Source organism: Carassius carassius, chromosome 14 (genome assembly GCF_963082965.1).
Source record: "Carassius carassius chromosome 14, fCarCar2.1, whole genome shotgun sequence".
Classification (NCBI taxonomy): Eukaryota; Metazoa; Chordata; class Actinopteri; order Cypriniformes; family Cyprinidae; genus Carassius; species Carassius carassius.
In genome coordinates this window covers 17,950,644-17,964,509 of record NC_081768.1, presented here as the reverse complement: position 1 = coordinate 17,964,509, position 13,866 = coordinate 17,950,644, and the positions used below count along the sequence as shown (strand labels likewise).

The following is a 13,866-nucleotide window of genomic DNA, read 5'->3' as shown; positions in this document are numbered from 1 at the left end:
CAACACTTGAGGTAGGCTACTCCTCTAAAAAAATGAATGCAGTCAGATATTTTTTTTAAATGAAATTTGTCATTGTTAATCGTCTTTACAAAATGAACGTCATTCGTGTACTGTCAATCAAAAAAAATAATGTGCCTCTCCAAAGCCAAGTAGTTTTTCGGATCAAAGTATTGCTTTTATTTCAGTTTTGAACCATGCGGGGAAAGAAGGACAGTAGCTCATAATTAATAGTAGCCTGTAGAATTGATACGAAATTGCAACAATACGCTGCAAGGCAAAATAATAAGTCTAATGAAGTGATGTAACATAATATTTCAGATGTGAGAACTTTTAATAGCCTAATGAATCTTTTAAAATATATAATTATTTCAGAAGCAGCTAAAGATGTAGCCTACAGTGATGTTGGAAATTCCCGTCAACGTGTTTTTATTATTATTATTATGAGGCTATTATTAGCCTATTTGTCGCATCTTAGGCTATTTTAAACTGCTTTTTAAAACTACACACACACACACACACACACACACACACACACATATATACACATATATATATATATATATATATATATATATATATATATATATATATATATATATATATATTTAGATTTATTACACCAGTAGGCTGAACAACTTGAATAACTTGAACAAAAAGGCCTACTTTATTAAGTAAAATTATCATCTAATGTGTATAGCCTAATAAAAATAATAATGTGAATCGTGAATTTTAATTTTAATAACTTGTTTGGATGATGTTTGTTTGTCTGTTTATTTATTTATTGGCCATGTAGTCGACCGTTGTCATCATCTTCCTAATGCACAGCTTGCCACAATTGCGATAGCTTGCCAATTCACGGTTCGGATTCTAGCTTCACGTACCCTGTTCCGTTTTTTTTTTTTTTTTGGTGAGAAGGGGACCGTTTCGGGAGGGAAAGGGCCCAATCTTGCCAAGAGTGGTTGCACTGACAGGCTATGCCGAGGCTCCACGCTTTCAATCCGGGTCAGAGGGAACTGACGCTCATTGAGAGCTGCATGAATACACACGAATGGAAAAGTTGTGTTCAGTTAACCGATGAAATCAGAGAAAAAACAGGGCTGTACAATATTTTCTTATTGCCGTCTGCGGTCCAGTTACGTTCATTTGTCTCTGTCAGACGAAGTTTATGGGAACAGGACAAAAAAAAAATCCATTCTGCTTTTTTGACACCCTCGCCAGTGATGATAGTAGCCATACGATGTGTAAAAAAAATTTATGTAGCATACTGTTGCCGTTGACACTTAGGCTTCTTATATTTTGTAGATTACTTTGTGTATAAACATTGCAAGGGATAAAATAAGCCTATCTGAAATTGTGTAACTGAATTGTTAGACACTTTGTTAGCTACAACAAGAGTCTCTTTGCAGCATTGCGTAAACTCTGCAGGCATGGGGCCAAATTTCGAGATATGTTGCTGGCAAATTACTTTTATCTTTTATTATTATTATTATTATTATTATTATTATTATTATTATTATTATTATTCAGCAATATCTAATGACATCTATGTTAAAAATAAAAGGCAGTTTAATGCAATAAGTGATTCTCGTAAATTAATTTCCCCGTCACACACAAATTACGGACGCGCTGTTTACCACCTGTTTATTTTACTCTCAAATAGCAGTAGTCTACTGATATTACAGTTTATAAAAAACCGGCCTTCTCATAAACAATTTATCAGTAGCTACTAAACATAGGCTACTTGAGAAAAATATCTGCCAATAAATTCATGTAGTCTGACTGATAAAGATCAATGTGGAGTGATTTGAGAGCTCTGTCAGCTGATAGTCCATGTCTGTTCACTGCAGATGAACTTAAGACAAAAAAAAAAAAAATCAAAGGTTTCTTTATTTTAGCGCATTTGTGTAATCAAGTGTCATTAGGATCATTGAGCAGGCTGTTTCCTTATTGTCGCGCAGATTTAAACTTGAGAGGACGTACAAGATATACACAATGCGCCTTACATAATTATGAACATGAGTGAAATAATAAACGCAGCCTTATTTAGCATTGCCGGTTGTGAGCTGAAAGTTTCGTCTAGTCTTTATGTTATCTTTCGTGAAACGGACACATATGATTGGGAGGAATAGAGAGCGATGATAAGGGGTAAATTGAATAGGTATATAGACTAGGCTAAACAAATCAATTTATAAAACAAGGAAGTCTTAACTAAAAAAATTTTTTTCTTGTTAGCTGATTAGGTTATATCTCATAGGCTATCTACAAGATGTTCCTCTATTTGTGGCAGCTAAATTAAAAGTGTACCAAATTGGAGACGCACGAAGTTAGGATATGTACACTTACAACGTTATGTTGTTCAGTGAAAGACTATCCTCCATACAATTTACCTAAGTATATTTTACATAAACAAACTGTTTGTGTTTGTTAAAGAGCGCAGAAAAAAATTCATATTGAGCAAACTAACTACACTTCTAAAGGAAGTGCTTGGTACGGTTTTCTGTTTGTGCATGCGAGTTAGGGTTACTCGCCCAGAGGGAGCTTTCTTTTTGCATAGCTCAACTTTGAAAGAAACGCCGTTTCGTTGACTACAATGGGACACTGGGCTAGGGGAGTCCTCCATGATTAGTCAATTTAATGACGCCTTCACTTTATTTTTGCATTGTAGTCACTGGCTGTTAACAAAAAGGAAGACGAATAAAAACCTTTCTGTAGCCTACCACAAATTGTGTTTGTTGAAGAATTGTGTTTCATGTTACACTGCTAATCAACGTATTTCATGCTCTCCGTAAATTGGAGAGAAAACTACTAGAATGTTGTATAGAAATTAGAAAATGTTTTGTGGAAATGACACACATAATGCAGTTTTATAACAAAATTGAATACTGTATTTTCAGTTTAGAAACGAATACATTAACAGAAACACGCAAGAAAGTAACATTGAATTATAAGCGCGTGGACTGGAAACATGAAATGGACCTGGTCAGTCGATGATGATATCCCATATTTTGTCTTTTGCATTAATCTCGACTGATAATTCATGTTCACTAGCGTTCTTTTCATGGCATAAAACAGAGAAACAAAACGCCTAGAGCACTTAATATTTACGTTTTGACGAATAGTTTATGTAGGGACACCAAGCCAAGAAAAGTGAACAGGGATAGAAAAGAGAATGGGTATAGCAATATTATTTACAGACTTATTTCTACACATATATTACAGACTGGGAGAACGGTCGCATTATTTAAGATATACATAATTCAATATAAAATCTCAAAATAAAAATAAAAATCTGATACAGTCATAACGATTCAGTTCCACATTTGACCAGTACCCCACACAGGCAGTGACAGAAGTGTAGTAAAAAAGGTGCTTACGACTCAAATGATTGTCTGATGAACATAAAGGAAAAGAGGATTGCATCCTGGCTGCTCGTCGTCACTCGGACTAAAATAGAAAAAAAACAAAAAAAAAAAACAAAAGGCGATGGACACCGGTTTCTGGTAATTCCCTCTTCACGGTGGTCCTGGTAGACATAAACGTGGGGCATTTCCCCATATACAAAAAAAAAAAAAAATAGATTTAGATATATATAGCCTATATATATATATATCATGCAAGTGATGGGGTGGGGGAAAGGTGTGGGGTCCATTGAAAGCGCTTGAAAAAAAGACGTGCTTTTATGTTTTTCTTTTTTTAATAGTAATATCAATTGGTCCTTTTTCATCTTCCCCGATAATCAAGTTTATTCAGGTCCTTTTTCCTGTATATATTTCTTTTTTGCGTATCATACGTCGCATTCCGAGTCACTTGATGTTACTGAAAGAATTGACGTGCCCGTGTCGACTCGCTCTGTCATGCTCGAGACACTGGTCGTGGGACTAGCTGCAGTTGAAGGCGACTCCGCCGAGCTGCGTGGGGTGCAGCCGGATTCTGAAAGGGACCGCATGCCATTCTGCCCTATTGCTTGATGCTGGAGCCTATAGCAGAAAAGTTAGAGAATGGTATGCCGTTAGTTATAAAAGTCGTAGGTCATTTTCCCTGAAAAACTCGCCTCCGTTTAAGGTAAACATTAGGCCATGCTAGGCTATATTAACATAGGCTAGTTCTTTAAAATGATATAGATAACAATATCTGAAAAAGATAGGCTAGATGAAAAATAACATTTGCTTACATGGTAAAATAAATACTACAGCTGCTGTTTTTGTGGAAAACGATTACTATACATAAAGCATGGCCGCTACAGGATTAAGTCTATACCACAATATGATCATATGATCATATTTATCCTCGAAATTTGATTGACTTCTCGTGATATCTAGTATTGATAGAATAAGTTCTTGTATTCATTTGTATGTTTATATGTTCAAATTAGGTGTGATTAGTTAAAGATATCAGTTTTAGTATGTTGCAAGACCAGAACGTCACAGTTCTTGTTTTAACTATTTGTAATCATCTATTCAAGTCCAGTTTGTTGATTTGTCCATTAAATAATATAAACCAGTTACACCAGTCAAAATGTGTGCTTAGTTTCTGCTGTTTTCTCATTCCATAGTCGCACAGTACTAATATTTAGCGTATAGGAGGAAATATAATTTGACTAAATCACCTGAAACAACTCTCACTCGAACTAATTTACGCCATGTTATCTGTAAAATAGTTTTTACTATTACGAAGCACACTGGGAAGTGAAACAAAGCCTAATAATTTGCAAGATGTCAGATATACCAAACATTAAACCTTAGAATAGTTTAGCTTACATTTCTCAATAAATGAGTGTCCGCAGAATAGGTTTACAACTATTTGTATTTACAATGTTATGTTACAAAAGTAACTAAGAGTAACTACTCTCTATAGAAGATCTGGATAGATTTTACTTTTCCAAATAAAGCTACAGAGAAATGCCATTAATGTTATTTTTAGACGCAGCCAATCCATATTTGTATTTGTATTGCTAGTAGGCTATCTTAACATTGGAACAACTGTTAAATTTAGATTTAAATACTTAATGTTAAAAACGACACACAATAGCTTTGCTGTAAAGAATTTACACATTTGATTACAAGTTCTTTTTGCTTTTACAGGTTTCATCGATGAGTCAGGAAACCTTTATTTTGCATCATTTTTTTCACGTTAATAAAATTTATACAGGTAAGTTTTATCTATTTGCTTTTATATTCTGCTTGAGACTTTCAAAACACATGGCACATCCCTCCCTCGTCTTTAACATTTGATTCTGTTTTTACTGCAGTACTTCCTACCTCGTGTTCACATATTTCACAACATTTCATTTATAAAATAATAGTAGTAATAATTAAACACTTAAAGCGCAAAATTCCAATGAAAGTTGAACATGCCTAAGGTGACTGACCTGTTTTTTGCTGCCGCTGCTCTGTCTCGTTGTCTCCGGTTTTTAAACCAATTTCCGACCTGTGTAGGAGTGAGTCCAGTGGCTTGAGCCAGTTCCCTTTTCTTGCTGGGGTTTGGGTAGGGGTCCTGAAGGTACCACTCCCGTAACAGACCCCGCGTCCGCTCTTTGAAACAATGCGTCTTCTGCTCACCGTCCCAGATGGTTCTAGGCAGGGGAAACTTCTTTCGCACCCTGTACTTATCAACCGGTCCTAAGGGACGCCCGCGTAATTTCTCGGCCTCCTGATAGTGAGCCTCGAGCCACATCGCTTGTAATTTACCATGCGAGTCCTTGGTAAACTTGTGGTTCTCCAGAATGTGATAGAGATCGCGAAAATTGCCTGTGTGGAAGGCAACAACAGCCCGGGCACGTAGGATGGATTCATGCTTGTTGATCGCCTCACAAGCTCCCGGTGCCACAGGAAGCGACCATAGGAAGCGACCCAGCCGCTCGATGTCCCCGGTCTCCTCCAGCGTCTCGCAGACGCTCGCCACTTGCTCCGGAGAGAAGTTTAGGGTCGGTAGCTGAAACATTGACAAGTCTTCGGGAGACCTGGTGCTGGGCGCACTGCTCGCCAAGAGCAAAGGGCGATCAGCAAAGTTTGGCAGGAAGAAATGAGAGGGATAAAGCTCTAAAGGCGATCTGAAAACCATGGAAATGACCTGAGAGAGAAAGAAATGTGCGAAGGAAAAAAGAACGACGAATTCAGATTGAATGATTCAATAGCTATCGCCTAATGACACCAGCCTCATAATATCTCCCCCTAAATCCACCGTGAGTGTAGCATTGAAATATTTTGTTTCGCTTTTCTATTGGTCTTCTTGGTGTCGTTGTAGGGTTGTCATGGCAGCCCTGCCAATCACTGTCAAGCGTGCCAATCATTAGCCAGTACGTAGAGGCTTTCACCACTTTGGCTGCTCGCACGGGGGGTTATCGGGAACTCCAATCTCAACAGCACCCTCCCTCCCTTGACTCGCGTGAAGTCGAAGCAGAGTCTCGCCTATTTGTTGAATGGAATGAGCAATTAGTGGGTGGAATATTATTGTGATCTTAACGAGGCTCGTTAAAGTTAAGAAGATATGTAGGAAGAGAAGGCAGGGGTGGGGTCTCGGGATGACAGTCACGGACACGGGAATTTAAATGAAGCGCTAAAACGGAATCTAGGACAGGGTACACAGATAGGCTATTTCATTCTTTAGTGCCTTGTACGAAGCTGGAGAAGATACGATGTTGCGCCGTCTCGCTTAACCCATGAACACAGTAGCCGTAAAAGCATGTATTGAATTTTATATTTGAAAGGATCATGTGTTCGCTTTGCATATCCAACGCTGAAAACTCCCGGATCGTTTTTGTACTTCGATCGCATTTCTGTACGATATGACTGCTATTCTCGCACAGTGACAACCGTTTAGACTAGGCTACTAGTGGACGGCGCATCTCTGTCGCTCCGCTGATGCTGCTCAGAGACCAAACACTGGCCCATTGCCCATGCATGTTGAGAATAGCACGTGATCTTTGATGCATATTTGGTTTTATTTAATCAACTGTTCTTTTTTCAGTTACAGCTAGTCTATAGTTATTATGTGCGCTACTTGAGGTCGTTAAAATTAAAAAGCCCGTTTCCCGAGAATGAAGGACATAATCTGTAGGCTATGTCACGAGATTGGGTTTCCAATGGCATGTTATGAATTTCGTCTGGATCTGGGTCTGCATCAAAGAGTTTGTGCTGCATTATATTTAGACAGTGCTTAGTTGGTGTTAAAAATGTGCTACGCATCCACTCGATTAAGAATAATGACCATATTGATAGAGGCGTAAAGAGACGCAGCATTCAGACTTTGTCTAAACTAATGCTCAAATTTCCAGAAGTGTTCAGGGACTCGGAACGTGACGTCTCTTTCAAATATTTAATTCAATCTTTTCAAATAATTATGCATGTAAATGGGATAGCGAATACAATTTATTTGAATGAACTTTCCTGTTCCGGTTACTTATTAGCCTGTACACGAACCTAGTGCAAGCTGATGTGTGCTTAGCAAAATGAGGGGCGGGGAACAGATCCTAATGGATGTATTGGGTCACGTTGTGTCTCCAGGATCAAATCTGTTTGTTCTTCTGTCACAGGAAACTTAAGTGAAGTAATTCCAAGAGGCACTTGAAGTGGTCCCTTTGGAAAGATTTATGGACTGGAAATAACCTGTTTTATTTCATTGTTGACCGTATTTTTGGCCAAGCTGTTTTACATTTAGAACAGCTATTGATTAGCCTATGACATAAACAGGCACTGTTCTCTAACGTGAATAAGATAATTAGGCTACATTTTGGAGACATCGGTGTTTGCGTGACGGTTCAAAGATGATTTGCAAAAAAGTACTCGCGTGATATAGAGGAAATGGCGTTAAAACAGAAAAAAACTTGCAAAGTTGTGGTAAATTCACTTTGTTTAACATAGCCTTTGTTTACGTTAAGCAAGTCATTAGCATCCCCAAATAAGTTAATTCGCCTGGTTTAATCGTCTGTTTATCCCCTAGCTTTCATTGCTCTGTTCCATGCCAAAATCAACGGGGAGCAAGGTCCTCAATACAGATGAACGTTTAGCTCTGTCTTTGTTTATTTACTGACAAAGACTATATGAAAGAAGAATGTAATAGACAGTGGATTATTTCGCAGAACATAATAATGTGTGTTTCTTTAATGCTTTCAGTATTTTTGAGTGAAGTGACATCAGGGGTTTGAAACTTATGCGTAATTTCGGTGTTCACTGTTTCTCTGAGAGAGCCATATAGCTTAAATAAAGCTAAGTGTAGTCAGCATGCCAGAGATCATTGAGAAGAGCTCGGTCGTATGAGAAGGTAAGCAAGCCATTTCTTAGCTCTCTATTTAAACTTGCTCTCACTTCTTATCTCATGAAAATGTGTCCTCCCATACTCTTACCAATGTTGGCAACTACGCGGTTAACATGCATGAGTAATTTTGAGCATTGTGAGTCTGGGACTTGCAAGTGTTTGAGGAGGAAAGGGCACGGGACAATGCCTTCTCGTTAAATGTTTTATTTCATTTTAAAAACTCATTCAAATTTTTTTTCTTCACATCCACTTAGGTCATAAAACATTGCCAAGCAGGAATTCGATCTTCAGGTGACGGCTGCAGAAACATAGAGTTCTATCAAGAGACATCTCGGAAGCGGTGTGGTTTGAGTCTTTCATTTTTTTTTCTCTCTTATTTTTAAACTAACTTATGGGTTGTAAAACTGGACGTTGTTCCATCGATTTTGATTCATTGCTCACTCTTTTTTTCCTTTCATGCCACAACTCTTTTTTTCTCTGTCTTCTCAGTTATATTTTCCCTGGTTTCATCCAGTTACAAAATAGTATATTATGATAAAGCCTAGGCTGTCATCTGATGCAAAATCGCAACAGTTCCATCCAAAATAGACTTAATTTAAATGTGCCCATGAGGTCTGTGTTGTTTGTACAAGAGTGGACATCTATTCATTTGAATCGTATTACTTATTTGTAAAATAGCTAATTGTTCCGAGAGACTCACCAGAGAGTTGGTTAAGTTCTTAAGAGTGTTTAGGGCTTCGCAAAAGACACCAAGATGCAGTTCATAATGCGAAGGCGGTAGAGTAAACAAAAAGCATCGTTCAATACCAGTTTAAGCCATGCATATTCCCAGATTATCGCTTGGGAAGTTGTCATCCTCTGCCGGGACGTTGCTCTCACTCCGTGAATGCGAGACAAATGCAGCTTGCAGCGTTGTGGGGCCGTCGTAACGGGGCGCAAATGCCCTTTTCTATTCTCTGCTCAGGGTCTTAACCTCGGCTGTATTTTGAATCCGCGTGGCTTGTTAAATGTAGGTAGCACAATGGGTGCGTTTTATTACTTTTGCCTATATGATGTAACACCTAATTATGTACGTAGCCAAGATACCATTAAAAATATATGTATTTTGGGGAAAAATGTTTAGAATGACAAATTTGATATGTGATATTTGTAAAAGGAAATTGTGTCGTTTTATAATTTTGTTATATGCTGATCATCGAACTCACTCTATGAAGTTTTCTACATGATTGATTTGATTATTTTATTTATTTATTTTTTGCATAGGCTAGGCTATAGTATAAATTATGTTTAGTTGTGCTATTAGTTAGTGAGTCCCTGCGACCTCAGTTGATACACTTTTATTTTATTTTTTATTTTTGGCTGGGGGAGGGAGACGATATGCGAGCACCATTTTCAACAGAGATGCATCCCCCCTCCCTCCCTTTTTTGTGTGGTCTCATTAAGTGGGCATCCTGCTAGGTCTTAGGAGTTATACTGGAGCTGTCCAATCACTGCATTTGCACGGCTTGTTAGCGACATTTAATGAGGGTTCTCTGCGAACCAAGTGAATGGCGCTTCAATGTTAGATTTACCTTGTGTCAACTCGTTACTTCTAATGAAGCCATTGGAGGTTTCGCTTTTAAATGGAACCGAACGCCTGGAACTGCAGGCCCTCTTTCTTCCGGTTTCTCTTAAGAGCTCTGGCTTGGCCCAAATCCATAGTGTGTGGTGAGGACGTGCACTGTACTATGTTGGGGGGTCGAGCGGAATAACGGGGATAGGCTATTCATAAATAGATAGCTACGTTGTATCCATTCTATTGTGGGTTAAGTGATTATGTTGATTTTAGGACCTTATTCGGGATCAACGTCTTATTCACGTGATAAACGAACTCAGTTCCCTTCTCGAGATAAATGTAGCCTACAACCACAAACAAACAACGCACTTCTAAGATCCACCACTACAATCGCATTTTCCACTGTTTTGACATTTAGGAATATTTTTGTGTTTAAAAAGGACTAAGGGTAGGCTATAATCAGTTATTTAAAATAACAAAGTAGCCTAATAGTGATGATTATTAGGCTATATAGAATATGTAAGCTACAATATGACGACTGTATGGAATTAATTTCTTTTTGTATGAACCTTTTGAATGTATTTTTAGAAAATCGTCTGCATAAAGAGTGTGGTCAGAATAGGCTATACTGAGCCATTTTAACCCCAATTAGGGTAGATGTGAGGTGTATGATGTTTAAGATTTTACGAGACTGTGCAGTTTTCATTAATAAAATAAAATATTTGTAAAAACAAACAATAGTTAATAAATAATAGACTAATCTAAATTGTTTAGAGAAGCACATCGAGTTGTATATATATAGACCATAGGAATTCGACGTGGTTAAACTGGATTTTTTTGGGCTACATCATGTTGTCATTTACACAGGTGGGGTTGTTTTGTCAGTCTTGCAGGTGCAAAATGACACGATATAGCCTAACCATTGAGGCTGCTGTCATAACGACCCCGGGCAACCCGACAATAATTCATAAAGGCTGGCAATCTGTCCCTTTATATTTACGAGGAGTTTTCTATTTGAGTTGTAGGTAGAATAGGTAGAAAGTGAAACACGGACCTGCGACTAGTAAAACACACCCAAACTGGAGCAAATCGTCAACATGGACAAATTATTAGCGCCTCAGTTGAGCTACTGCTGAAAGGGCAGACCCATTCATGAATTTTGCTCAGTCTCTTCGTCCATCCCCCCTTATTCATTCATGCTATGTTATGATTCATTTAAGAGATATTAGAAAAATTAGACTCGGGTGTCTAGGCGGGACATTTTTTCACGTTAACTTATTCTAATTACAGTATTTCAATAGTTTTATAATTTGTGTATCTGTGTTGATTTGTGGATTAGGAAAATTTTTATCCTCTTTTTAATTTTTATAATATTTTCCCCTCCACCATATTATCACTGTAGCATACTTTGGATGTACAGTATATAGCCTATTGTAGACGTGCTGAACTTTAATCATAAGTTCAAGGGCTGAATTTTCGAAAATGACTTACTGCATTCTTTGAATGTAGAATTATTCATTCTTTCATAATAATACACATTTTTATAAAATAAAGCGATAAAGATAAAGGCATTTTGTTTATTTGTGTTTCATTATTATTCGACTCAGTTGTTCACATTTAAATGAATTTCAGTGAACACAGTGCTTAATAATTTATTTGTTCCCTACTGCCTAAACTGCTGTGTTTAACATAAGCCTTTTCCTCGTCCTTCATTTGACAGGGAGTCAAGTGACTGAAAAATTACACGACTGAAACCAGCATATTTAAATGGGACAAGCCCTGCTATTGTAGCTTGACGTGTTTTTGTTTCTGTTTTCGAGAATGACAGTGATTGTTGCTCGAGAATGATAAATAATAATAGCATTTTGATTTGCTCACATGTTTTTTTTTTTTTTTTTTTTTTTTTGGACACTGCCTAAACTGCTGTGTTAATGACGTAATACACATTTGAATGTATTCGTCTATGTATTGGTATTTGATTGATACGTCCAATAGGGCAGCTAGTTCTTTCATTCTGTACTGACATCATGTTATATTCCCCAAGTTTCATCATTAAAACTGTTTCATCATCAATGAATACAGGCTTGTTAAACAATAAATCTAAAAAAACATTGACTTAGTGTATCTGCATGACCTGTCCTGACCCACAAAAGCTCTCATTTGTAAAGGTTACCAGGAAGTCCTTTGGTAAACATGTCGTATTAAAAGTGCTTATCTCTGATATCATCTTACAGTAATTCCAACTCTCTTGAAAAAAAAAGACAACCTACGTGTAGAAGACATATGCGTAAATGCAACCAGTGCAAATTATTTATTACAGATGCCCTTCTCTTGGACAATTCTTTAACGTTTGTAATAAAATGTTTAACTTTTCATTTAATTTTAGCAGTTTAAATATTAACTTGCATTTTCAAAAGTTTAAGTCAAGGAGGTGAATACTGAGATTTTGAGGCCTACTTGATATTAACTTAGCAGCGACTGAAAGTGTAGCATCTAGACCTTGTTATTCATGGGTGAAGAGCATCTGTCGAATAGGATTTCTTTCTAAAGAAGAGTTTGGCCACAGAGATCAATAGAGGACGTCTGGATTGCTACAGGAGATGCAGTGCGCTACATCGCTGTGACAGGTACAAGACGAGGAGACACTCCGAGCATCAACAGGTAGATCTAGGTCTAACGAAAAGCTAAAGGCAAGTTCACCAAGCGATTCCTTATGAAGCAAGTGGTCACGATGGGGTGGGGTATTATTGTAGTATGCATTTATCACCTAAATGTTCTACGTATTGTAAAATAACTTTGATCAAGGACAATATGAACTTCTTTGATTACAGATATTGCAGAACTGATGTTATTAAATAACTGTCAGGAAGGTACAAAAGAACTATCTGGCGTTGTGCTCTGTTCCTTAAAACAGCTGGACGTATTTTTTCACTTTTGATGTAATCTAGCCTAAAGTCTGATCAACGAGGGAAAGAAAAAGGCAGTTTCTGGTCTAGTTGATTACTTTTCAAATTTATATTACTCACAATAGATGCAAAATTGCCATTCTATTTCAATTAATGTTGTTCGAAGAGGTTTAGTGTTTTTATCTTTTCATTGTACTGTCCGACCAAAAAAATAGTTTAGGCCTATACGGATTTAATTAAGCTAAAGTAGACTTAATTAGGCTAATTTTAGATTTTTCGTGAATATATATAATGAAGCAAATCTTGTGAGAAGGTTTCTGCCAGGGCTATAATCTGTCTACTCAGTGTCTTATTTAGCCTATGTGACTAGTGTCTTCAATTCACAATTATTTCCAATGTCTATGACACCTAATGTTTTAGCAACTACTTAAACTTTAACAGTTTTTTAGAGCTGGCTAGAAAAAAAAGAAGAAAAAAAATGTTGTTTGTGGCGAAATACTGAAAGACAAATGTAATTGGATGGAAATATAGCTTCTAAAACATTGTTTTATAGTGCTTGTTTAAGATACTTTACAATTTACTATTCTTTTTAAATTAACGAACATGCATTTTTTATTAAATCACTTAACTAAATTATTAGCAGATACTCAAGCAGATGTCAAAACGTCTTCTAAATGTTTATGAGTGAGTGACTGAGCCCAGTGCGCGACAAATTATCCCGTGCCCAAATGAAAAATGAATGACTGACAGCTGTAACATTGGTCTTTCAATAGCTGTGATTGTCATCTCATCCACCGGTGAAGCATTGTCTCAGGCTATTTTCTCAAATATGAGTTTCTTATTGATTTATGACCTCCTATTCCCTGATATGGACTGAGAAATAGCCTACTAATAATTCTCTACGTTTTTGGATTTTATGGGTAGTGTTTTGCCGAAATAACAGCAACCAATTAAAAGGCTGTATACATGTTTTTCTAGTTTAATTTTGTAACTATACGCGCCCACTCAGACAAGGTGAATCTAAAGGCAAAATGTCGCACAGAGGTAACGGGAAGTTATTGGGAGGTTGTCCTACCATATTGTCCTGCAGGTCTGTGGTTCGCGGTGGGGTTAAAGAAACTGTTGATATCTTTGTTTGCTCTCTCTGCAAAT

The 13,866-nt window shown here is 37.2% G+C and overlaps 1 protein-coding gene across 1 annotated transcript; it reads right to left on the bottom strand.

The window, feature by feature from the left end:
- Positions 1–2,862: 2,862 nt before the first annotated feature.
- On the bottom strand, positions 2,863–7,192 carry LOC132157229 (homeobox protein SIX3-like). Its single transcript, XM_059566482.1, has 2 exons — positions 5,369–7,192; positions 2,863–3,977 (listed from the first exon to the last, which is right to left on the bottom strand). Exons 1-2 carry the CDS (start codon positions 6,058–6,060, stop codon positions 3,785–3,787), a joined length of 885 nt encoding a protein of 294 aa, XP_059422465.1. The 5' UTR covers positions 6,061–7,192; the 3' UTR covers positions 2,863–3,784.
- Positions 7,193–13,866: the final 6,674 nt, after the last annotated feature.

Bases quoted from the DNA above. Each gene is read 5' to 3' on its own strand.
- LOC132157229 (XM_059566482.1), bottom strand. From the start codon at position 6,060: ATGGTTTTCAGATCGCCTTTAGAGCTTTATCCCTCTCATTTCTTCCTG. The intron at 3,978-5,368 runs GTCAGTCACCTT...TTTCTGCTATAG, and splicing joins GCAGCGGCAGCAAAAAACAG to GCTCCAGCATCAAGCAATAG.